Below are 27693 nucleotides of genomic sequence, written 5' to 3' on the forward strand. Positions count from 1 at the left end.
CTGCCTGACCCGCTGAGTTCCTCCAGCAGTTAGTGTTTTGTGGGCAGTGCATTGTCTGATTGGGTCCCCCAGCCTGAGGGTGCTCCTGAACAATCTGGGCTGAAGCACCTCGTCCATGGTAGTGACTGCCCCTGAAGACATTTTTAAACTTGCATCTCAGGAATATGAAAGCAATACCAGTCACTATCCTAATCAGAGTTGAAATCAGTGCAGTAGTTTAATACAGATTGTTTGTGTTGTGACTTATCACAAACATCAGTGTAAATGACTAGACTACTCAGGAACACATCAGCTACTGAGCACAGGCGAGTGCCCTCCCAGGAATTACTGAACATGGCATCTTAATAACAAATTTCTATAGATATTGGATAAAGCCAACTGATGATTGGTTTTGTTCCCCAATGACTAAATATTCATAAGGATGAAATTGGTTGTATAGCCTGAAAGAATATATGGTTATCAAACCAATGAATGTTTTATTTTGGAATTAAATGCGCATTGTCACAATTTAAGGGCTTATTTGAATGAATGAATAATTGAATAATTGAATAATCTAGGTACAGTGAAATGCGTTGTTTTGCATACAACCTAGGTATTACACAAAAGTCGTAATGTCTCACACCAACAAAGTTACATAGTACCAAACATTCTTACCTACTGCATGTGGCAGCAAGCTCCCCCCCGTGGAAATGTATGGGGGAAAGGATTTCCTGTTTCCAGGAAACAGGTTATCATGGTTATCTCCAGCACATGGTGGCTCTTGCTTTTGCTCACATAAGTAACGTATCAGCACACTGATTACTTATACTGGGATGAACCTTTTCATTTAACAATGGGCAGTGTCAGGTGATTAAAATGCATCTCTATTTTCACTGACATTACCAAAATGGGTCATTATTCTGGTCTGGTATGTTCATGGTATCACACAATGTTAAATAACAACCTTGAATCCATGCCCTCTCTTTGCAAACTTCACCAAAAAATTGTATTACAACAATTTGCACATTCACTGTGAAATATGACTTTCAGGATTACCTTGAGGACGATGACTTTGATGAAGAAGACATCGATGATTTGGTCTCCATGTATCGTCCAAACGGTGCAAGAAGCAGTCTGGGAAGTGGATTATCTGTTGTAAGTCTAAAACTAATGTCTATAGTATCAGTTCAATATTTACAATTCACAGTAGGTTAATATGTTTATCTTTAATAATGATAAAGTAATTAATAAGATGAACTATAATGATCATAAATTGAATGTTGTTATGCTGGAAAGAGAAAATTTATGAAGATGTTGCCAGGACTCGACAGTCTGAGCTACAGGGAGAGGTTGAACAAACTGGGCCTTATTCTTTGGCGCACAGGAGGATGATGGGTGACCTTGTAGAGGTGTACAAGATCATGAGAGGGATAGATAGGGTGAATGCAATCTTTTACCCAGGGTAGGGGAATGAAAACCAGAGGACGCAAGTTTAAGGTGAGGAAAGATTTAAGAGGAACATGAGGGGCAATTAGAGGGATAGGTTTAGGGGCAGGTTTAGAGGGATATGGGCCAAATGCAGGCAGGTGGGACTCGTGTAAATGGGGCACATTGATCCCACAGTGTGGGGACGTTGGGTCGAAGGTAATGGTCTATGTCATAAGGTCATAAGTAATAAGAGCAGAATTAGGCCATTCGGCCCTTCAAGTCTAGTGTGCCATTCAATCATTGCTGATTTATCTCCCTCCTAAACCCATTCTCCTGCCTTCTTCCCATAACCCCCAACACCCGTAAGAATCAAGAATCTATCTATCCCTGTCTTAAAAATATCCATTGACGGCTTCCACAGCCTTCTGTGGCAAAGAATTCCACAGATTCACCACCCTCTGACTAAAGCAATTTCTTTCTTCTTATCTTCTTAAAGGAACGTCCTTTAATTCTGAGGCTATGACCTCTAGTCCTAGACTTTCCCACTAGTGGAAACATCTTCTACACATCCACTCTTTCCAAGCCCTTCACTATTCGGTAAGTTTCAATGAGGTCCCCCTATCATCCTTCCAAACTCCAGCGAGTACAGGCCCAGCGGCGTCAATATGATTCCATTCATGTCTTAGAACAAGGTTCAAATGGTAGATGGCCCCCTTACCTGCTAAAGTCCATGGATATGGACACTTCAAAAGCAATCCCTCATGCAACACAAAGCTGTTTGTAATTTGATAATAGGTGGCAATGGCCACATTTTATGAGATGAATGGAATAAATATTTTATTGGTGCAGCAGAGAGTGCTTGTGCTTGCCCTAATTGTAGCAGGATGTGTACTTTGTCCTTGCTCCTTCAGTAGAGTTCTTGATCCTAATCCTTGTGTTTGATATGACATTAGGTGTTTCCCAGTATTTGCCTTTAGGTTAATGAACCACAGAACATACCCATTCCTTTTAAACACAATTCCTGGTCTGTACCACAATAGTGATCTGTATGTTATGGAAACTTGTAGTTTGCAAGTGTTGTGCTGGATTACAGTGGTTTATTTGCTGTTCTTGATATAGACTACCTTAGAGAATGTCTTACAACCAAAACAACAGTAATTTTTTTTTTAAATGAAGGATTTTTCAAAATTGAAAGACACATATGCAAACTGGGTGAATCAATAATTGGAAATGTTCCAGTCTATATTTGTTTTGGCAGAAGGAGACTGAGAAACAGAGTACACCACAAAATGTGGTGAAATATTGAAGTCCCTGAGATAAATGTGAAAAATGTCATAGTTATTCTTCCTTCTCTCCTGAGATGCTGCCTGACCCGCTGAGTTACTCCAGCATTTTGTGATATCTTTGGTTATGTCATTAGTTTCATTCCTTGTCTGCTTGAATGTAATACTTCTTTACACTATAGATTGGTTTACATATTAAGATGTTACTGACACCGAAATTGAGGAGCTAACGAAGCTTTTTGTCATGAATTTGCTTCTCATGATACAAAGGGTTGGTGTTGAATGGCTTAAAAATAATCACAACTGCTACATTTAAACTGTGTAAGATGGAACTCCCTAGGCTGATGATCTCAGATTACAGGTTATTCTAGCAAGATGTTTAATTTACTGCTCAAAGAAAATACAGTTTTTATTCCAAACACCATTTTCAGATGTATTAATGTTGGAAATCTTGCCTTTGTGCAAATCCACTCTCAACAGAGCCCTTCCTTTTACTGCTGTGCTGTTTGCTCACTGTCACTCTGCAATGTCTTTCTATTTTTCCTCAATTCTTGCCACATGCTGCAATGCTTTCTCAGTCGAGCTCCGACAAGAGATGGACGTTCCTTAATATACCCGATCACGATGCAGAAACTGTAAGTTGCCTTGCTTTCTCATTTACTCAGCCATCTGTTTCTTGCTGTTATCTTGTACAACTACAGCTTTGACTTGCATTTCAGGATGTAAATTTCACTTGCATTTCTATATCTTATTCTTTCAAAATGCATCTTTCCCCCTAAAATAAATGCTTACATATGTGATCTTGATAGGTCGGAAAGATTAACATGCTCCCATCACCTGCAAATCCACTCGGTTCATTGCTTATACGTTAGGTACTGTTGAACATTTTAATTAAAGATTTGTAGAATCGTACATCAATGAAATGTACCATTTGTATTGCCACAAATAATTGGAATAGCCCTAAGGGAGCCAGAGAGTTTGAAGAAGGGTCTCGACCCAAAAGAGTCTGAAGGATCTCGACCCATTCCTTCTCTCTAGAGATGCTGCCTGTCCTGCTGAGTTACTCCAGCATTTTGTGTCTACCAGCCAAAGACTATTCAGTATCTAATAAACGGCAAATACCATAATTTTACCAATTAACAAACACGTTGAATCAGTTAAAGAAATTCTCAATTAAGAATAAATGCATCAATATTAAATAGTCATTTGGAAACAATCAATGATTTTGTGAAGCAAAATAGCTGCATTTAAAATATTACATAACTTGAACAGTTCCTAGCAGTTTGATATACTATAATGGTTAAATCCTGATTTTAGACCAGATTTTCTGTTGAAATACAGGTTTTATTTGAAGTGATGAATATAATCTTGTAAATTAATACCATTGTGTATTGTTGGCATGGTAAATGTTATTTCAAGCAAGTCAACTATTTAATCAAGACAAAAGTTTTGTATTCACTATTAATTCTGTAATCTCTATCACATTTGGAATTCTATGTTAAATATTTATTTTCCTTTTGTTCTCATCTTTCCGACCAATAATCATTCACTTAGCAAAACAGCAGGCAAACACAAACTTTCATTCAGTCTTTTGAGGAGATGCTTGTTTTATAAAATACCAGCTATTTTGCACACTCTCCCTGCACCCCTAAGTTAGGACAGGCACACCCCTGAATCCAACAACTACATTTCTTCTTCATTTCATTCACAAGTTGACAACTTTCAGGTATAACAGGGAGCTCAGAATTTGAATGTGGATGAGAATTAACCTCTAAATGAGAAGTATGAATTTTTCTTGGGGTCAACTAGGTTTTTGATACTGAGTAGATGGGAGCCTTGCAAGTAGAGGAAAAATAATTTCCACACTTCTATTTGGACATTTATAAAACCATGCGGAGTGATTATGGTAAAGCTTTCAAGTCTAGTCAGGAAAACAATGCCCTGCAAAGGGCAAGAGGCCAAAAAAAACCTGCCCAAATGAAAGCTACAAAAGTGATGTTTTGTTACACACCCCTGAGTGGAATAATGCGTTTTATTACAGATTATTCATTGTTCTTCCACCTTAGAAAACATTGAATCTTCTCTACCTTTGCAGACAGTTCACCTGCCTTTTACAGAATCTGAAATTAATTAAGTAAAAATTACATGGGCCCTATAAAACGACTCAGACCATTTAAATTGAAGTTTCACCCATTAGTCCATGTTAATTTAAGGAATTAAAATCCTTCTTCAATTTGTTTAATAGTGCGAAGTATGAAGCATTCTAGGCAGAATTCTGTGACTCGGTAAATGTATTGATACAGTGGTCCATTTCTCAAAATAATTAATTGTAAGCAAAGCCCCACCTCAATTATTATATTGGAGAATCCCCGATATCTGGCCTCGTAAGAAAAAGGATGGATTGTCCAACTTCATCCTACTTCTAGGATGTCTGGGATGTCCCCTTTGACCATTCTCAGGATGTACTATCTTTCCAACCATTTATAACACCACCAATCTCAGCAGCAGACTCCACAGACCAAACATGTCCCTGGAATGGTGCAATGGACTCTTCAAATAAGGACAAAGTAAACAGAAATCTAAATGTACCTCATCAGTTCATTTCATTACATACCTCTGTTGTTGGTAGATATTTTCTTCTGTATGGTGTTATCCTGAATATTTTGGACATAGTTAATGGTGTAAAGGAATAATATGATTTAGTTTAAAGATACAGTATGGAAACGGGCTCTTTGGCCCATCAAGTCCATGCCAAACATCGATCACCCTTTCTATGTTATCCCACTTTCTCATCCAGTCCCTACACACTCATGGCAATTTACAGAGGCCAAGTAACCTACAAACCTGTACATCTTTGGGATGTGGGAGGAAACCCACGTGGTCACAGGGAGAACGTACATATGTCACACACCCGAGGTCAGAATCCAATTCGGGTCTCTGGCGCTGTGAAGTAGCAGCTCTACCAGCTGTGCCACTGTGCCCTGCCATTCTATTGATGTTTCTAGTAAAAAGGGATATCCTTACTAGGAAAGTCAAGGATGAAGCAGAAGTTGTGTATCGTCAGATCTTTCTACGTTTATAAAAACGAGATTGACCTGATATTCCACTTAATTCTTGGTATGCCTGAACATGAGATAAAATGGTGATCAAACACGATAATCCCACATTAATATGTGATCTGCTAACACTATTTGTATCTTCTTGTAGACCAGTTTGAGTAGCATGATGAGTGTCTACAGCGAAACAGGTGATTACGGCAGCGTGAATATCAGTGGAGAAATTCTTCTTCGAATCAATTACAGCTACAAAAGTGGGGCGTTGAGCGTTTCCGTGAAAGAATGCCGCAATTTAGCAGTTGCTGACGAGAAGAAGCAGAGAACTGATCCGTAAGTAGTCATTTTCTTTTTTCTTTGAGGAAATAGCTTTGTCTTTAAACTAGAAAAAAATAATCACAATGTGGTTGGACCAAAGTGTACCAAGTAGTTTTCCAGTCGTGTTTTAACAATTTTAAGAGAACTTCACAGTGCTTATTAATAATCTCTCTTGGGAGTGGTTTAATTGTTTCTCAGAACTGATCATTTTTATTTCACCCCCAGCTATGTGAAGATGTATCTCCTCCCAGACAAGTCTCAGCAAAGCAAACGCAAGACCAAGCTTAAATCCAACACCACAAATCCAGTTTTCAACGAAACATTAAGGGTTTGTTATTGTGTTTTGTGAATAATCAAATCATTAACTAACCACATTGAGGAGCTGCTCATTATCTCTCTTTTCAAATTATAATCTGGAACACATTATATGCAACCACTTCCTCTGTTTGCTTCATTGCTTGTTAAAAGCAATGTTATTAGTTTGTCAAGAAATTGTATGAATGCATGGACACTGCATCTGTTTAACAGGCATAAAACAGATTGACTTTTGTTTAGAAATACAGCGTGGAAACAGGCTGCTTTGGCCCACCAAGTCCTCGCCGCCCGCACAATAGTTTCATGTTTTCCCAGTTTCGCCACCTGCACACTAGGGGAAATTTAATTAACCTACAAACCTGCAGGTCTTTGGAGTGTGGGAGAAAACCAGAGCACCCGGAGAAAACCACGCAGTCACAGGGAGAACATACAAACTCCACACAGACACACCCGAGGTCAGAATCTAATTCGGGTCTTTGGCGCTGTGAGGTAGCAGTTTACCAGCTGTGCCACTGTGCCCTAACATTCCATTGGTGTTTCTAGTAAAAAGGGATATCCTTTTACTAGACAGCACCCGTAGTCAGGAACGAACCTGGGTCTGGCCCTGTAAGGCAGCAACCCTACAACTGCACCACTATGCCACCATATTGATCACCAATAATTGATGACCAAAAGGGCGGATGATGCGTACTGTGAATGCATACTCCACCTTATTGGTAAATGCTTAATTATGGTTCATAATTGAAGCAGGATTCAGTGTTTATATGAGCTATTAGGTTGTGGGTAGAAAGACATTCACCAGTTTCCACAACTCTTCCCAAACACGGTAACATCATCTACATGCAACACAAGTGGGCCTTCGAGCAGCTCTTGAAATCTATCATTTATGTTAAAAGAAGTTGAATGGGATGCTTATTTTTTATAAAAGACTGTTTTTCTAACATCTAAATTGTGACAAAGCGTGTGTACCCACATTTCTGTGTTCAGCTTGGGTCATTCAGTGCAATCATTGTTTAATAATAAAAAAGAGCAGCATTTTATCATGTAAATGTATAGTTCCAACCTTCAATGCACTTGAGATCAGTAGCTTACACCATCCTACTGAAGGATAAGACTGAAATAAACAGCATTTTACAGAAATTTGCAGATATATTTTCTGATAAACATTTGTAAGCTGGAGTTTGGTCACAACCTTTTCCCCATGCTGAAAATGTTCAACAGTAATGAACATAGCTGTAAGGTGAGAGAGGGAAAGTCTAATGGAGGTCTGTGGGGCATATGTTTTTACCCAGGGAGTGGTGGGGGCCTGGAACTCGCTAGGGGTAGTGGTGGAGGCAGATACAACTGTGGCCAGGGCCGTCTTTACAGCATTATGGGCCCCGGGCAAAGCAGTGTACTGGGGCCCCTACGACAACTACTCACAGGAATAAAAATGTAAATGGTCGATAAAATTAAACATATAAGCTCGTGGGGCCCCGGGCAAGTGCCCATCAGGCCCATGCGTTAAGACGGCCCTGACTGTGGCGTGTAGGAGACTTCAGCTGGGCACAAGGAAGCGCAGAGAATAGAGGAATATGGATCATGTACAGGCAGATGAGAACAGTTTAACTAAGCATCATGTTCAGCACAAACATTGTGGGCCTAAGGGACCGTTCTTGCGCTGTACTGTTCTGTGGCGTGAAAAAGCAGTTTTACAGCATGATTCTAGACGACCATGCTCCTTTACTAATATCTGTAAATTATCTCTCAATCATTTTTATAGTATGTGATCAATCACACACAACTGGAGACACGAACTCTACAAGTCTCCGTCTGGCACTATGACAGGTTTGGGCGGAACAGCTTCTTGGGTGAAGTGGAAATACTGCTTGATTCCTGGGATTTGGGAAAACAAATTGAGGAATGGTTTCTACTGCAGCCTAAGGTAAGTTTGTAACAGGAAGTTTACAAGCCAGAGAGGAATCGGCAGAAATCTGAATTGATCTATCAGCTTTGATGTGAAGTCTAGATCTCGGAACATGACATACCCACGAGCATACTAAAGTTCCAGAGTAATGTCCACAGCCCAATAGTGGGCAGCATTTTGTTTGATGAATTCTTGAGCAGAAGTGCTCAGAAATGTAGGAACCTTCGGTGCAGGTTACTTTCTAAACTATTCTCTTCCCGACAGTAACCTGTACAACACTATCATACTGGTTTAATTGAATTTAGTTTATTATTGCCATGGTACCAAGGTACCGTCAAAAGCTTATTGTAACTTTAGTGGCAACTTCGATTCTTACCATCGAGTCATCTCCTTTAGTCACCACTTCACAAAAGGAGTGGACTGATCATTCTTGACACAAACAACAACAACAGAGAGATCTTCACGACGTTTCAGTTTAATTAGTCGTTTATTGAAGTAGTGTTACAGATTGTATTTCTCCCGTCATAGACTTGGTAAGAACTGTATCTAGCCAAGCTCCTCTCGTGTCTGAAGCATTACGTCAGTGCATTCCCAATTATACTCTTAATTCTGGCTCCTCCCAGTCCATATATGCCCATATATGTAAGTCTTGTATTCATCTCACAACCCCCAAATGTCCAAAAATAATACAGCAGGATACAAAATAATATAATATGCTAAGATAGCTAATAAACACAAATGGCTCCTACAGTAATCTTCCTGTATCTCGCCTACTTACAGTCACAGAGCACTGAAACAGGCCCTTCATTTTCACAGGACATGAAAGAAGTTAATGTTAATTAATAGTATTTACATTCAAAATGGTAAGCCTGCCTGTGTGAATGCATGAATTCAAACAAATTATATTTCAAAATGATAACCTTCTCAAAATGTATTTGGCTGAGAGGTTTCAGATGCTTCTGATAAGCATCATTTATATTTGGTGCAATGCTATAATACAACCGAACTGAAACAATGTTTGTCTTTCCTCAATTAAAGCTAGTCATTTTAACCATGGTTACATATAACGTCCATGACAGGCTCCTTGAGGCGAATGATGTTAGAGGTCTGAAACTTTAAAAAAAATCAGTGCCCATTCCATTCTGCAGAGTACAAGCATAAAACTTTAATAGTGTACCTCTCTCTGGTCCAGTCTCAGACAAGATATGCTTTTTAGTTTAGAAGCAAATTTAATTCTAAATCCTGTTCTAACTTATTTGGGATGGAGAATAAAAAGGAACAACACTATTCAGACATCAGCATTGTTCATTCTATTGGAGATAATGGATATTAGGTAATCAATGGTTTGTAATACTACTTTTGCAGAGGTACTTGTGCTTTGGTTTTAGATTGAGTCTGCAATTGACGATGTCCTACAATACAAAGGGGAATTGACAGTGGCTTTGTGTTATACTCCAGTTGGTCAACATTTGAGCATTCCACCAGAAGAAGGAAAAGGTAAGCTTTTCATTCATTTTTTAAATATTTACAATTCATTCCTGATTGCTGAGAGGATGGTAGTTTTACATCGAATAAAAATACAGCTCTAGAGTTCAGAACCAATGTAATGGCAGTTTCTATACCTTCTCAAAGTCCAACTTCGATAGCCATTACTGCTCGGGGATGTGGTGGAGGTATAGCTTATGCACTCACCGCACTCTGAGATAGCAAAGACGAATCTTCCAAACGCTGTTTCTTGATTAATTGGTCTTTATTAAAGTAGCACAAATCAAAAGAGTAATTCATAACTTTTCGTTCTTATCAACTGATTCTTCTACAAACAATACAGTCGATACCGTGTGTTACAGTCTGTGTGGCGTGGTAAAAAACTTTTTTCTCCATCCTCCAAGACTAAACTGACCACCAATCTATGTGGCTACGCTAGCCTCCTCAGATGTAGACACGCAACTCTACATATCAAATCCCACCTTCCAAATTACAGACAAATAGAAACTAGAAATATTAAACATGGCCATAATATAATAACAGTAACTAATTTAAGCGTAAATGGCTTCTACAACTAAACTGAGCAGATTAGTGCAGGTGCAGAGTAGTATGTACATAATATAATGATCACAAATTAAATTATATTAAACTAATATTTTTACAGTGCGAGACTCATAATTGAGTTGCAAAAGCCCAGAAGGTATTAGTTGTACAGCAGCCACCAATAGAATATATGACTCCCAGATTCATGAGAGTGAAGCATTTTAGCCAGTGTTAGTGCGTCTCAGCTCTTTGATATCAGACACGCAACTGGTTCATAAGGGAAACTCAGGGAAACTAATGTATTTGCAATGACAGCGCAGAATGTAAGAGTAGACTATGCAAGAATGTGAAACTTGTTTACAGCAGGTCTGTATATAATGGTGTTTGCGATGACTGGGATTGGGGAGTAATATTACTGGCCTGGTTTGAGGATGGGTTAATAGACAGGAAACAGTAAGAATAAATGAGTCATTATTTTCCTTTTTACCATTTAGTACAAAGCCTAAACACTTTTACAATAAAGGCCAACATCCCAGCGTTGAAAATTAAGCAGCTCCAGAATAATAAATTCTGGACCTGCATGTTAACTTTAGGTAATTCACATAAAGAACACTAAGGGCCCTCCGAATACGTCTTTTAATCCTACACCATGCTTTCCTATTTTTCACTCCAAGGAAGATGACCTTACTGGATGACCTATCATTGGCTGTTTACAAAGCCAGACTATGTTGCCCAGAAGCCTCCTCACCACCTAGTTATATTTCATGAGAAAACATCGGAGGATCAAGTTTAATATACACTGATAAGCCAAAACATTATGACCACTGATAGGTGATGTGAATAACATTGATTATCTTGTTCTTATGCCACCTGTCAAGGGGTGGGATATATTAGGCACCAAATGAACAGTCAGTTCTTGAAGTTGATGTGTTAGATGCAGGAGAAATGGACAGGAGTAAAGACCCGAGCGACTTTGACAAGGGCCAAATTGTTATGGCCAGACGACTGGGTCAGAGCACCTCTGAAATGGCAAGGCTTGTGGGGTGCTCCCGGTCGGCAGTGGTGAGTACCTACCGACAGTGGTCCGAGGAGGGACAAACCGGCGATAGGGTGTTGGGCGCCCAAGGCACATCGATGCACGAGGGTAGTGATGGCACCAGGATGCACTGTGGGAAGACGACAAGCCGGTGGAGGGAGTGTGATGCTCTGGGCAATGTTCTGCTGGGAAACCCTGGGTCCGACCATTCATGTGGATGTCAATTTGACACGTGTCACCTACCTAAACATCGTTGCAGACCAGGTACACCCCATCATGGCAATTATGGCAGTGGCCTCTTTCAGCAGGCTAATGCGCCCTGCCACACTGTTCGGGAATGGTTTGAGGAACATGATGAAGCGTTCACGGTGTTGCCCTGGCCTCCAAATTCTCCAGATCTCAATCCGATTGAGCATCTGTGGAATGTGCTGGATCGACAAGTCCAATCCATGGCAGCTCCACCTTGCAGGACTTGAAGGATCTGCTGCTAATGTTTTGGTGCCAGATACCACAGGACACCATCAAGGGTCTTGTAGAGTCCATGCCTCGGCAGGTCGGCGCTGTTTTGGCGGCACACGGAGCATATTAGGCAGGTGGTCAAAATGTTTTGGCTGATCAGTGTATACCAGCCATTGACGGAGATAACAGCTGGGCCCCAGTATTATTCCATGCAATAGACATAACCTACCAACACAAAAATCACCCATTTATTCTTACGGTTTCTGTTTTACCAATCTTCAATCCATGCCAGTATATTATTTCTAATCCAATTCACTCTCATTCTGTTCATTAATCTCTTGGGTGGCATCTTATCGAAGGCAAATACATGATAACCACTTGCTTCCCCTCAATGATTCTATTTGTTACAATTCCAAAAAAAAAAAATCTAATCGAGTGGTCAAATATGTTTGTCCTTTCTTGAATTCACCTCAACCATGTCCAAATCTATTATTATTTTTAAAGTGCCTGCTCCCTCACCTTTAAAAAGGTTTCTAGCATCCCACTGAAGTGAGGTTGGCTGGTCTGTTGTATTCCATTTTCTCTCTCCCTCCATTCTTCAATTTACAAGTTTCCCCAAGAGCAGGTTTCTAAGGAATCTGTTGTGTGTCCAACATAGAAGGGATGAATAATAAAAAGGAACTGCAAATGCTGCTTTATACCAAAGTTAGACACAAAAATGCCGAAGTAACTCAGTGGGTCAGGCAGCATCTATGGAGAAAATGGATAGGTATTGTTTTGGGTCGGGACCCTTCTTCATTCTCTTCTGTCTATTCAGATAGACCAGTTAGCCTGACATCGGTGGTGGGGAAGAAATTGCAGAACTTTTGGATAGCAGTGACAGGATCGTTCCGAGTCAGCATGAATTTACGAAGGGGAAATCATGCTTGACTAATCTTCGGGAATTTTTTGAGAATGTAACTAGGAAAATGGACAAGGGAGAGCCAGTGGATGTAGTGTACCTGGACTTTCAGAAAGCCTTCAATAAGATCCCACTTAGGAGATTAGTGGGCAAAATTAGAGCACATGGAATTGGGGGTAGGGTACTGTCATGGATAGAAAATTGGTTGGCAGACAGAAAGCAAAGGTGGGAATAAATGGGTCCCTTTCAGAATGGTAGGCAGTGACTAGTGGGGCACCGCATGGCTCGGTGCTGGGACCACAGCTATTTACAATATACATTAATGACTTAGATGAAGGGATTAAAAGTAACATTAGCAAATTTGCAGATGACATAAAGCTGGGTGGCAGTGTGATTGTGTGAGGAGGATGCTGGGTGACTCGGACAGGTTGTGTGAGTGGGCAGATGCATGGCAGATGCAGTTTAATGTGGATAAATGTGGGGTTATCCAGTTTGGTGGCAAGAATAGGAAGGCAGATTATTATCTGAATGGTGTCAAGTTAGGAAAAGGGGAAGTACAATGAGGTCTGGGTGTCCTAGTTCATCAGTCACTGAAAGGGAGCATGCAGGTACAGCAAGCAAGAAAGCTAATGGCATGTTGGCCTTCATAACAAGAGGAGTTGAGTATAGGAGCAGAGGTCCTTCTGCAGTTGTACAGGGCCCTAGTGAGACCGCACCTGGAATGTTGTGTGCAGTTTTGTTCTCCAAATTTGAGTAAGGACATTCTTACTATTGCGGGAGTGCAACGTAGGTTCACGAGGTTAATTCCCGGAATGGCAGGACTGTCGCGACTGGGCTTGTATACTCTGAAATTTAGACGGATGAGAGGAGGTCTTATTGAAACATATAAGATTATTTAGGGATTGGACACACTAGAGGCAGGAAACATGTTCCCGATGTTGGGGGAGTCCCGAACCAGGGGCCACAGTTTAAGAATAAGGGGTAGGCCATTTAGAACAGAGATGAGGAAAAACTTTTTCACTCAGAGAATTGTGAACCTGTGGAACTCTCTGCCTCAGAAGGCAGTGGAGGCCAATTCCCTGGATACTTTCAAGAGAGAGTTAGATAGAGCTTTTAATGATAACGGAGTCAAGGGATATGAGAAGGCAGGAACGGGGTACTCACTGTGGATGATCAGCCATGATCATGGCAAATGGCGGTGCTGGCTCGAAGGGCCGAATGGCCTACTCCTGCATCTATTGTTTAAGAGTTGAAATTAACACTAGCTAAATTGCAGTCTTCTGACGGGGCAAAATCTTTTTAGAGTCCATGGAAATTTGGAAGATGGCAATCATAGGATCCACTCCCTCATAGTAGGGGAATCAAGGACCAGAGGATATAGGTTTAAGGTGAAGGGGAAAAGATTTAATAGGAATCTGAGGGAAACTTTTTCATGGTGGGTGTATGGAATGAGCTGCCAGAGGTAGTTGAGGCAGAGACTATTGCAATGTTTAAGAAGCAATTAGATAGGTACATGGATAGGACAGGTTTGATGGGATATCGGCCAAATGCATGTAGGTGGGACTAGTGTAGCTGGAACACATGTTGGCTAGTGTGGGCAAGTTGGGCCAAAGGGCCTGTTTCCATGCTGTATGACTCGCTGACTGCCTATTATTTATTACCCACAACAAATGTTCCTCTCAATCTGAAAGGTACTTCTATTAACTTTGGTTAATCTTTTTTTATAACCAACCGATCAAAGTTGTTTTTATTCATTTCTGTAAAATTACTTGTTTTTCCTTCCCTGTTCAGAAATGGTGCCAAACTTCAGGCTTATTGTTTGCCAACATTGTACGTCTTTTCTTTTGAGCTAATGCAAACTTATCTTCTCTCTTTAGTCATGAATTGTTTTCTCATCTACCACAGCCAACTTGCGCTAATAACCTTCATAGTTTGATTTAGTTTTGTCTTTGGTTTCACACTTTTGCATCTAAAATTATATCACCTCACAATCATTCTCCCCATTAATACTGCTAGTTTGCTTTGCCCAATTTTTATATAAAGTCCTCATAAGGATTGTATTACCCTTGCAATGTGCAGTTGTAACTTCCTGACCTATATTATTGGAGCATAAAGACAACTGCCAACATTTTTTTTTCTCCCCCAACTATTTCTTAATTTGCCCAAATTAGTTCCACGTCATCTTTCCACTTATGTTCCTTTCTCATTGGTGCCTCAATGCCATATTTTATTATTAAATCTGTCCGTTCTCCTTTCCTTTCCTCAAAGTTAACGATTCTAGAATGCTTGATTTTCCACCTTGGTCACCTTGCAGCCACTCATGTAATGATTGGTAGTTCGTCCCCATGCATTGTATTTGTGCCAGTAATTCATCTGCCTCAGATCCACTACAAAATCTCCTCAAGGTATACAACTTTGAAGAGGTTCTCCTCCTCATTCTGACAGGGGTTCTGAAACCCTCTCTCACTGCTTCCCCTCTGTGATTCCAGCTGCTCTCCTCAAAGGGTACTAACCTGAAAAGTCACCGATCCACATTCTCCACAGATGCTGCCTGACCCACTGAGTTACTCCACCACTGTCTTTTTTTGTAAACAAGCATCTGTAGTTACTTGTTTCTACCACTTTATATTACTTGACTAACAATGCAACAACAAAAAAAACAAGATTAAGAAAATCTTACAGGAAAAGTTAAATTATACATGCAAGATTAAATAATTTCCTTAAAGTCCACACCGCACAGACACTATGCCTGGCTTAGCAGAACACAAACTTGACTTTCCAGATGGCTCCTGTAAATTAGTGTCTGACCACTTGCGCCTTTCTGACTTTAATATTTTCAATATGGAGATATTATTGCATATTTCTTTAGTCACAAATGTTTACTTACCTATAGTGATGCCTATATTGCTGGTCAGTATTCAGTTGAGACCAGAATGCAATGCATCTTTATGTCCTCAACAGGGTATCTCATGGCCTGTAATAATCCTTTGCTTTATATCTAGATATATACACTACATAAAATAGGCCAGTTAACATTGGAACTTTTGAACTGAAGTTCAAAAATGAAGAGTGCAATAATGATAATTTAATTTTGCTTTCTCCATGCAGCTAGAAGAAGTTTCAATCAAGGAAAGAAAGGTTCTAACCAAACATTAAATGGCGGAGTAGTGGAGGTGCTTATTAAGGAAGCCAGAAATTTAACTGCAGTAAGAACTGGAGGGACTTCAGATACCTTTGTTAAAGGGTAAGTTTTTTTTAAATTGCCAATTGCTTTTTTAAGAACAAATTGGAAAATCTGTACCTCAGCTAAAGACAATACAGTAAAACGTGTCCATAAATTATTAACGGAAATTCAAGAAGCAATTTTAAAATTGATAAGTGTTCTGGCAGAAAATAAAATGCAACCCTAAGGTAAAGCAGAAGTGGTAGAGGTGCCATAAAATGGTACTGTGGACAATTATTCAATCTTCATCTTAAATGAGTGATGGCCACTTATGCCCTCAGTTCTCTGCTCTCTCAATGGGAAACATTTCAGCCCCCTCAGAATCTTATTTATTTCGATAAGATTACCTGCCACGAAGAATACAGTTCAGAAGTAGGCTCAACATTTTCTCATAAAATTCCATCAAACCAGCAACCAACCCTTTGACAAACCATCTGCCTTTCAAAATCCCACTTGCCTGTGTTCACCTATTAACATGCTTTGTCCTGCCCCTCCTGTCTTCTAGTTTTCTTCCCCTCCCCTTAATCAGTCTAAAGAAGGTTCCCAACCTAAACATTACCTCTTCATGTCTGCCAGGGATGCTGCCTGACCCACTAAGTTACTCCCACACTTTGTGTCTTTTCTAAACCAGCATCTGCAGTTCCTTGTTTCTCCATCAATCTTTTAAATCTCTTTGAACTTAAATTCAAATATGTTGTTCCTTAAAATAAGCACTTCAAAATTGTACAGGTTGGTTTCATTAACATGCTACACCTTTATACTCCAACTCTTTGCAAATAGGCCATTCTATTAGGCATCTACACCAAAACATTATGTTTCATAAACAAGGACACTCAAGGTCCTCTATGCAATGACATTATTTAGTCATCATCACAATATGTCTATAGGCATAACATTATGTTGGTGTGATCCTGGGATTGACAAAACACCAAATCCAGGAAATTTACGAACTTGTTTTATTTTATTTCGGGAATAAATTACCAGCATCAATTGATCATAAACTATTTTTCGTATCACCCTTTATCTACATTTAAAAAAAAGACAGACTAATCTGCAGGAGACAGATCCCAATAGGCAATGAATGTTCAGAGATTTTCTCTTTTGTTGGACTAAAATATGAATGTATTGCTTCCTTCAGATACTTACTTCCTGATAACAACAAGGCTTCCAAGCACAAAACGCATATTGTTAAGAAGAGTGTAAATCCGCAGTGGAACCACACCTTCACTTATACTGGCTTGCACCTCAGTGATCTACAAAATGTCTCTGTCGAGCTAACCGTCTGGGACAAAGAGTCCCTCTCCAGCAACGTTTTCTTAGGTGGCATTCGACTGGGCCATGGCAATGGTAATTACTTTCCTTTGATTAAGTGATCTCTAAATCTGACCTCTAACTCTGACCTCTAATTTTCCTCAATGACCTGTTTGCTAGTTAACGGATAGTAAACCTAAGTCAGTTCTGGTTTTAATTGTTGCCAGACAGGAATTGTTCTGATCAGGGGTCTGAAGTGGGTCTCAACCCCTCATCTATCCATGTTCTCCAGAGATGCTGCCTGGCCTGCTGAGTTACTCCAGCACTTTGTGTCCTTTAGTGCATTAACCAGCATCTACGGTTCTTTTTTTTCTACAGCTAAAGCATACTGGTGTAGTATCAGTTTTATTAAACCGAAATCAATTAATTTGCTCTATCCGTACGGCTACAAATGCTGATTTGCCTGACCAAATTGGTGGCTTGGAAAAATATATCCCATCTCTTCAAAAATACTGAAATAGATTAGCTCCACGACACACCGAGATCTCTGGAAATGATATGCAAAACAGCAAAAGCTTTTACATTTGTTTCAGGAATCAGACAGTTGAGGCAACCAAAACATGGTTTAGATTTGAAAGGAATTTGTGAGCTTTGGTGGAGCTATGAAATGGACTTGCACATGGGTCAATTTCTGAGCATGAACCTGTTCTAGGTGTATGATACTCTGAATTAAATACTTCAATAAAAGCAGCCCATCTGTAAATTAACAAATATCTCATTGTTGATTAAGTTGAACACAAGTACAGGAACCTGAGGGGTAATGTTTTCACACAAAGGGTAGTAGGTGTATGGAACGAGCTGCCGGAGGAGGTAGTTGAGGCAGGTACTATTGCAACGTTTAAGATACATTTAGGCAGATATACAGAGAGGACGAGTTTAGAGGGATTTGGGCCAAACTCAGGCAGGTGGGACATGTTGGTCGGTGTGGACAAGTTGGGCAGAGGGCCGTTTCCACGCTGTATGACTCTATGACACCAAAACAGTAAAAAGAATATCTTTGACAGTGGAAAGCATCGGTGCGTTCCCAGGCAGGGCCTCGGGATCTATGCTCTGAGTCACTGTGTGGGTGGAGCTGGGGTAATAATCACTTTCACAAAGCACAATAGATGTGCAGCCTGGGTTGATCATGCACCAGCATGTTTTATGGACCAGATATAAAATCAGGCTGTGGGCAACTCACCGTGTAGAATGGAACTGCAGACGCTGGTTTATACTGAAGATAGACACAAACGCAACGCAACAGGTCAGGCAGCATTTCTGGAGAAAATCAGTGGGTGATGTTCCAGGTCGGGACCCTTCTTCTGACTGAAAGAGGGGAGGGAACTGGAGGGAAGAAAAGGCCAGAACAAAGATGACCAAGGAAGGGTGGAGCCCATAAAGGCCCATTGTTGGATGGGGAAGAGGTGATAACGAAGGGATACAAGGATGCAAACATTGACAACTTAACTTTAGTTGAAGTCTCTTCCATCAACTAGCTAATGAGGCAAAAGGGTGAGAGCAGCAGGAAATTGAGAACTAAACTGCATTTCGAGTAATAAATCCCTGGTAATAACTAATTTTCAAAACAAAAAGTTCTGGTTACTAATGATTACTTTCAATTCAGTCAATCAATTAACGTGTTTCGTCAGCATTGCAAGAGAACTTAGATTGAATTCCAAAAGACAAGTTGATGCAGACTCCCACGCCTTGAAAAAAATCCCATAGATTTATAATGATCTGTTCAAGCGAGACACTGTGGTGCAGCACTAGAGTTGCAGCCTTACAGTGCCAGAGAATCCGGTTTCGATTCCGACTACGGGTGCCTTCTATACAGAGTTTGTATGTTCTTTCCGTGACTGCGTGGGTTTTCTCTGGGTGCTCCGGTTTCCTCCCATGCTGTATAGGTTTGTAGGTTAATTGGCTTTGGTAAAAAAAAATATTGTCCCTAGTGTGTAGAATAGTGCTAACGTATGGGTGATCACGAGTTGGTGGGCTGAAGGGTCTGTTTCTGCTCGCCATCTCTAAAGTCTAAAATAAATTGTTTAAATACAGCTAAGGAAATGGAAAAATGGCTATTTCAAACCTGCTTTATTAATCATATGTTCATAAGATATAGGAATAGAATGAGACCATTCAGCCCATCAAGTCTACTCCACCTTTCAGTCATGGAAGATCTACCTTTCCCTCTCAACCCCATTCTCTTGTCTTCTCCACATATCCCCTGACACACTTACATCAACTAATCAAGTATCTGTCAATCTCCATCTTAAAAATATCCATTGACAGCCTTCACAGCTGTCTGTGGCAATGAATATCACAGATTCACCACCCTCTGGCTAAAGTCTGTTCGGATGGTCTGCTGGCATGTTTTGGAGAGATTACTGGCAAAGATCCTAAATATTTATGCTGTCATATATTTGTTGTTCAACAGGTCACAGCTATGGGAATGCAGCCGATTGGAATGATTCCCAAGGGGAGGAACAACACGTCTGGTTACAAATGATAGCAAACCCAGGTATCTGGGCAGAGAGCACAATCATGCTGAGATCCAGCATGGGGAAACGTAAACTCTGAGCCTGAACAGATGAAATAAATACAATGTAAAGTTAAAAAAAAAATGTCAAGCAACAGTTTTAAGGATAAAAGTGTTGAGATTTATCTGTAAAATGAAACATTGACTTACAGCTTGTACTTTCACTTTTTAATTTGTGTAAATATATTTCTTTGGGTTTTTATTTTAAATTGTTCAGTTTGTGAAAAATTAAGGTCATCTTTACTGGAACTGGATGAGTAAATACTCTGTCTATTTTTTCAACTGTGTCTAGCTTTTCAATAAAGCAGCCAGGTATTTTGTTCTTGTGCTAGATACCACCACCAACGAGATTAACTGTTGGTGTAGCTGGGTGGATACTTTCAATGAAAAGTTGGTACAGAGGATTTTCTTGCAGTAAACCTGCGTACAGTTTATAACCACATACATAAACATGACAGACAGAGGGAACCGTTCCCTGCTCTCTCGTAGCAAAGCCTGTGGTGTTTCTACTCTGCACAGTGGATTGATCATATAAAATATATTTATTTATTCCCTCTCTTGGGCTTTCTATGCTATGCACTATTTCTCAATGGGAGGCTGGGCAATCTAACTATTGCAGGAGTGAAGAAGATCCTTTGTGAATCACTGTCCACCTTTGCTGTTTGACTCCATGTACTCTCAACAGTCCATCAAACCTACTGGTAATCACTTTACTAGGAAGTAGGGTGATGATATTTAAAACTGCTTACAACTTCAACCATTACAGACTGAATCTCAATAAATCTGAAATTGTGGACAATGGAACAGTCAAGCCATCATAGTGAATGAATCCTGGGGACCATCTAAACACGTGTTGCCTCTACAACTCAACAAAAGCAGCATACCTACTGTGTAACTACCACACCAAAGCCAGGTTTGATTATCTTCATGGATTCTAACAGGTTACAAATAACAAAAATATACGTTAATTCAGCTACAGTTACAGCAACTCTTCTGGTGCACTGGATTAACCTCGAGTAGAAATAAGCATTTCATCCAGTGTCACCCACAACATTCTAATGTTAAAAATATCTCCAAATGATGGGAAGGATCTCGACCCAAAACGTCACCCATTCCTTCTCTCCAGAGATGTTGCCTGTACTGCTGAGTTACTCCAGCTTTTTGTATCTATCTTCGGAAGGATGTTAGTTGATTCCAGGTATTGAAAAGTGTCGGGTGAAGTTGTCACAACTGGTTTCAGTGGGCTTGGATAACAAAATAGCTGGGGGGGGGGGGTGATGGATAGAAAAAACTAGGGAATGGGCACTCTATTTGTGCTTTGAATACAACAAGCCACATTACAAGTTTCAGTGCAACTTTCCAAAGCCAGAGAATATCAAAGATAAAGTCAGTTAAACTGAAGGAACCATATTCTACACACAAAGACTGGGGAAGTGTGAAATAAAATGAAAGATCAGCTACATTAGAGGTGTTACGGTAATTCTCCACTGGTTTCAGTGAGGCCTGTACAATACTGAAATGATTGTATAACCTTAGTCCATTTTTTTAATGATGGGTCAAAACAAAATGTTAACTGTGAACCTGTTAATCATGACTTAATGGGGGGAAATTCTCCCAGTTTTTTGACTGGTATTTATCTGTTCCTGTTCCATATTATCACAGTTCCTTGTCATCAAAACATGGCAAAATAAACTTGACATTTCTACTTCTTTATATCAATGACATTTGTAAAGCAATTCTTTTAACATAAAAATATTCATTTATTCTTATGTATATTTGTATTTATTTAATACTTTACCTGCATAAACAAGAGAAAATACTGCAAACTTAACTATCCTGGTTAATAATCATCACCGTGGTATGTTGCTTCTTGGCCTTTGTAGTGGAATTAACAAGGTAAACACTGACAGACAATAGCATACCTTTTGGTGGTTCATGAGAACATCGGAGGTGGTGATATACACAATAATTTCAGAGAACCAGAAAAATGAACACTCAAGGTAGCTTCTGATAAGTCACGCAATGCAAAAGTGTTAACATCAAATAAACATTATTTAAATGGAATATCCAATTCACATCTAATCTTCTCAAACCAGTTGGATGCTTCACCAATGATCTCCTTTCTGATCCAAGAAGGAAATCTAGCCCAAGAAGATATTAATTTCTTATTTTCTCACTTTAAGGCCCAGCATCTTTGGAGGCATTGGATCGATGATGATGGGCTGAGCCTGGCCTAGTGCAATGCTGTTGGTTCCTTCCACTGCCACTGTGGCTCTGTGCAACTGCCACAGGCTACGCTCGATCCGCTCCCTCACCCGGCTGCTGCAGGGCCTCCCGTGGCAGGAACAGATGAGTTATTAAGCAGTCCTCTAGCATTGTAGGCTCAGGATTACTCCTGTGCCACATGCAGGCCAGAAATATGGAGACATGCAGTTGAATGAGTGGCTAAAGAGCGGGTGCAGATGAGAGGGTTTCATATACCTGGATTGCTTGGCTCTCCTCCAAGGCAGGTAGGATCTGAACAAGAAGAACGGGTTGCACCCAAACTAGATGGCCACCAATATCCTTGCAGGGAGGTTTGCTCGTGTTATTCAGGAAGGTTTAACTTGGTGTGGTGGAGGGAGTGGGAACGAACTGGTGGAGGGATCAAAGTGACGGTGGAGGTTTAGTCCATAAGAAAAACAGGCAGGGCTATGAAAATGAATAGAACATAAATAACGGTCTGAACTTTAGCGATACACTGTGGAAATGGCCCTTCAGCCCATTGAGACTGCGCTGACTGGCAATCACCCTGTACTTAGCACTATCCTACACACTGGGGACAATTTACAATCTTACCGAAGCCAATTAACCTATGAACCTGTACGCTTTTAGGATGTGGGAGGAAACTGGAGTACACGGAGGAAATCCACGCAGTCACAGGGAAAACGTACAAGCTCCATACAAACAGTACAGTTGTCAGGATTGAACTCAGGTACCTGGCACTGTAAAGCAGCAACTCTACCACTGCAACGCCCTAAAGTGAAGTGTACTTATTTCAATGCAATGATGAATTATATCATGAAGGGAAATAATCTTAGTGTCTAGATTAATACACATGGAACTACGATATTATAGCCATCACAGAAACCTAGTTGAGAGAAGGGCAGGACTGGTGAATCAACGTTCCAGGATATAGATGTTTCAGATGTGAACGGGAGGGATATAAAAGAGGTGGTAGAGGACATACTGGAGGGATCATAAGCGGCGGAAAGGATAAGTCCACTTAAGACTGCTTTGTTGTTACCTTCTCCCAACTAACAATGATCTATTCTACATTTTCCTTGATCTCTTCCCATTGTCCTGTTTTCACACCTTACACTTCTGTATCTATACACTTCTTTATCTCTGTACCTCCCACTCTCCTGACATCAGTCTGAAGAAGGGTCTCAACCCGAAATGTCACCCATTCCTTCTTTCAGAGATGCTGCCTGTCCCACTGAGTTACTCCAGCATTTTGTGTCTATCTTCGATTTAAACCAGTATTTACAGTTCCTTCCTACACTTAAGAACACGGGAGAGAATTTATGTGTGGAGCCAGAGGATGTGGGTAAGGTCCTTAATCCTGTTCGGCACTGCATTTCATTCCAGGGACAGAGAAGCACTTGGTAATTAGATGCACCAGAAACAGAGCAACATGTTCTGAGCACAGAGCTTCCATTACAACACATGATTGCATTCCGTACATAATGGGAAAAATACAGGTCTTTTCAACATCCAAGCATCTGCAAAAACATTCACACGACGTTGCTCAGCGACAGATAGTGTATCTACAATTTTTTTTTAAACTAAACATGAACAAAATTACTCCACAAGTCTGTGAAGATGAGTGTTAAAAGTTCAGATTGATGACCTTTCACCAGAACCTCTTCATCATTTCTGATTAAAGATCACCGGGTGGCACCGGCAATGGCTGCCTCTGTCCTTTCCTTCTTTGTGTTTTAATTGTATGTGTTAAATGTATGTTTTTAAGTGTTCTTTAGCTTGTTTTATGTGGGAAGTGGGGGGAGATTGGGGGAAACTTTTTCTAATCTCTTACCTCGACGGAGATGCGTTTTTTTCCGTATCGTATCTCCGTCCGCACTGTGGCCTAACATTGAGGAGTTGGCGGCCTTTGCTGGAAACCGATTTTGAGAGCTCCAACCGTGGGTGCTTGAGGACTTAACAACACGGAGCCCGCGGTCTTTGGGAACTCCAGGCCGCGGGAGCTTCGATCGCCCCGACGAATGGTTCGACTGCCCCGTCCGCAGGAGGATAAAGAGGAAGAAGATTGGATTCTTCTGCCTTCCATCACAGTGAGGAATGTGGGGAATCCACTGTCGTGGATGTTTATGTTAACTTTTATGTAGTTGTGTGTCTTGTTGCTTTATTTTCGTATGGCTGCATGGTAATTCACATATCACTGTACCTTAATTGTACACGTGACAATAAAAGACCTATGAATTTGAAGCATTAACTCTATTTCAGCTCCATTGACAAAACATGAGGTTACTGTTCATAAGGGCTTTTAAATGCAATTTTAAAGTAATATATTTTGAATTGTTGACCAATTTAAGGCTAATACGCAAAGAAGATTGAGAGATGAAAAAATCCCAACATTATCTCAACTTTCCACAATCGCCAACTGCATCGACAGGACAAAGCCCCTGCTCTTCAATCCATTATTATCTTTTAAAACCAAATCACCAGTATTAACGAATCTGGCAGCCAAACATATTCCACCACACCATAGTGTTGAAAATACTGATAAATTAAGGAGAACAATTAAATAATGTTTATGTCACTTTATGCAAAAAATTCTTTACTTTGAAACGCAAGCTTTGCAAATTAAGAATATAACAAAGTAAAGAATTATCTTACTAACAACAAGATTATCATCTTAATAACCAGATCCTACTGAATATTAAAGTAGACAGCAAAATAATTTCTATATATATAAATATACTTGCCTGCTGAAGCATTTGATACACATCCTTGTCCTGATGGGATCTATCCCAGATAATTTACGGGAGATTACTGGAGTTTTTGACAAAGATCTTTATTTTCTCTCCAGAAAAAAGGTGAGGTCATGGAAGACTGGGGGGTAGCCAACATTGTAGCAGCACCCCTACTGCTGAGCCACTAGGTTTAAAGCTCTTCAGGCTCCTTACCTTGTATTTGCATTTTTGAATCCAAGCAGTGCATCAGGTAAGTCAATACTCATCCAAATATCCCAGATACAGCTTAATCTCTGAACAAAGCATCCTCAACATTTTAGATCCATTTTATGAAATCACCACTTCATTGATTGATCACAAGACTGATTTGAATGCATAACTAGGATTGATGTTAAAAAGCAATAAAATATAACTCAAATTAGATATGCAAGAACACAGCAACGTGGCAAATGTTAAAGCTTTGTTTGTCCAATGGTAATCATGGACCTGTGTTTTACACCTGTGTGTGAAAATATATTGTCAAATTTTACTCACATTAATTAATTAAGAGACAATGGATGGCTCTCAAGATTTGTATTAATGCATTTGCACTCTACCTCACTCACTCGGCATGTTATTTATCCTCAATGATGCAGCTTGCAAAATAATCTAAATCTACCACCTGCGTGGGAGTAAACAGAACATTGTATTAATACTATTGTGTTAGTACTAGTACTAATAACTAACACATTCTACTATCAGCTCAATACTAAAATCATACAACTTTGCCAACATGGTTCTCAAAACATGCAAAATCTGCTTGCACTATCCAAGATTCTTAAAACACACAGTCAACCAGTTTCAGCCTTTGTTGAATAAGAAAAATGCCTTTTGAAATCATAATATGCCCAAACTGCACATTTGCCTTTTCTCATCATGAGTAAATGTAATGGGAGCCAATCTGATGTTAGCATCGTGATGGGAAATTTTCAGATCTGATCAAAATGAACTATACTTTTACGTTCTAGGAATTCCTAACTTAATTATTGGGAAATTAAGAACCAGAGGACATAGGTTTAAGGTGAGAGGGGAAAGATTTAATAGGAACGCGAGGGGGCAACTTTTTCACACAGAGGGTGATGGGAATATGGAACGAAGTGCCAGAGGAGGTAGTTGAGGCAGGTCCATCAATGATTTTCCGGCACTATTGGTTCCAGAGCATTTCAGGACTATCCGTTTTGCCGGACCAACCGTGGTCAGGGCCTCCATGAGGAGTCGAACGGTACTGGAACGGTTCACTTAGGCCGCCGGGCGGCTGAGATACCGGCCTCGGAAGTTGGTTATGGGAACAAATCTGCCGGCTCCGACTAGGCAGGAGTTCCAGAGCCCCAGCTGCAGGGAACTAATTTGACACGCCCATCAGCATGGAAGTCCCGGTGAGGTCGAGATCGGCTGCCTCATCCGGCCTAGGCAATACATTTTCAGGGGGATTTCAAGTAATTTTTTCTGGATTAAAAGAGGTGTTGGACCACCAGTTGCCGGAAAATCGGTGGTGGACCTGTATAATAACATTTAAAATACATTTGGACAGGTACATGAATAGGAAAGGTTTATCAGGATATGGGCCTAACCTGCGACTAGTGTCAAGGGAGCATCTTAGTTGACATGGGCACGTTGGGCCAAAGGGCCTGTTTCCGTGCTGTGTGACTATGACTAATTAGTTTTCACTGCTCTGTTGAAAATCACTGACTTCTCGGTGCTAATCTTTAATACCATCTTGTCAATCGAAAAGACACTCGTTACCAGTTAAAATTGTACTAATATTTTCCCATTTGATAATTATAATCACCATCCTGATTGCAATTGTAACTAGTCCAGAGTTTTCCAACCTCTGATTCCAATTGCCCTCTACCACAAATGCTCTTTCCTTGACTTCAGCCTAATTTCAGAAGTTGGGTTCACAGCAGCACGGCTGTTACACAAACATGTTTATCGCAAGTAGCAAAGAGTAAACAATCTAACCAAACAGCTTTTATGAATATTATTGCATTTTTACAACTTATAATTGACTTCAGAAAAACCAGTGGAGATTACGACCCACTCTACATCAATGGGGTCTGTGTGGAAAGGGTACCAGCTTTCAGGTTCCTGGGTACGCACATCGCAGAGGATCTTACCTGGTCTACCAACACCATCACCACAGTAAAGAAGGCACAGCAGAGACTCCACTTCCTGAGGATCCTCAGGAAAACCAACCTGCAGGAGAAGCTCATGTTGTCCTTCTATCGCTGCTCCATCGAGAGTGTGCTGGCATACTATATAACCACATGGTATGCCAGCTGCTCAGAAAAGGACAGGAAGGCCCTTCAGAGGGTCATCACGACGGCCCAGAAGATCATCGGTTGCTCACTGCCCTCCCTGGAGCACCTGTTCAGCCTACGCTGCCTCAGTAGAGCAGGCAAAATAATAAAAGATCCATCCCACCCCGGCCACCGTCTGTTTGTTCATCTGCCCTCTGGTCGACGTTTCAGGTCGATCAAATCCCGAACAAACAGACTTAAGAACAGTTTTTACCCCAGGGCCATACGAGAACTGAACACTACCTTTGCACTAGGCAACACCGTTAAAAAATCTTGTACTTAATATAATTGTATTTAATTGTATTTATGTATTTATTTGTTTTTGCATTTATTGCATATATGTTTGTACGCACCGTCAGGATTGGCTATTTTTAAATTTCGTTGTACTCGTTGCAATGACAATAAATGAATATTATTATTATTATTATTATTATTATTAAACTAACATTGTTGTGGTATTGCAAATATCGGACTTTTTAAAATTGGTAACATTTGTCAATGCTGCATAATGTATTGAAGATACTACTTACTACATTAGCAATGGATTTAAAATTCATGAATATTTATATTAATATCTGGTACCTGAAGTCCCTTACATTTCGCCCTCTTAAGTAAAACACTGCAAT

The 27693-nt window shown here is 40.2% G+C and overlaps 1 protein-coding gene across 4 annotated transcripts in view; it reads left to right on the forward strand.

Annotated features, from left to right (window-relative positions):
- The window catches only part of sytl5 (synaptotagmin-like 5), a 134743-nt gene extending 113261 nt beyond the window's left edge, over window positions 1-21482 (forward strand). For 3 of the 4 annotated variants that reach the window (XM_078409170.1, XM_078409172.1, XM_078409171.1), the window contains exons 10-18: window positions 1030-1134; window positions 3269-3325; window positions 5898-6076; window positions 6287-6389; window positions 8139-8300; window positions 9671-9779; window positions 15815-15950; window positions 17068-17276; window positions 19651-21482. In XM_078409170.1, the coding sequence (XP_078265296.1) occupies window positions 1030-1134; window positions 3269-3325; window positions 5898-6076; window positions 6287-6389; window positions 8139-8300; window positions 9671-9779; window positions 15815-15950; window positions 17068-17276; window positions 19651-19793 (1203 nt within the window). In that variant the 3' untranslated portion in view covers window positions 19794-21482. The remainder of the gene's footprint in view (window positions 1-1029; window positions 1135-3268; window positions 3326-5897; window positions 6077-6286; window positions 6390-8138; window positions 8301-9670; window positions 9780-15814; window positions 15951-17067; window positions 17277-19650) is intronic. The other variant, XM_078409174.1, reaches the window with a different exon arrangement.
- Window positions 21483-27693: the final 6211 nt, after the last annotated feature.

The sequence above is a fragment of the Rhinoraja longicauda genome, chromosome 12, assembly GCF_053455715.1.
Source record: "Rhinoraja longicauda isolate Sanriku21f chromosome 12, sRhiLon1.1, whole genome shotgun sequence".
NCBI lineage: Eukaryota > Metazoa > Chordata > Chondrichthyes > Rajiformes > Arhynchobatidae > Rhinoraja > Rhinoraja longicauda.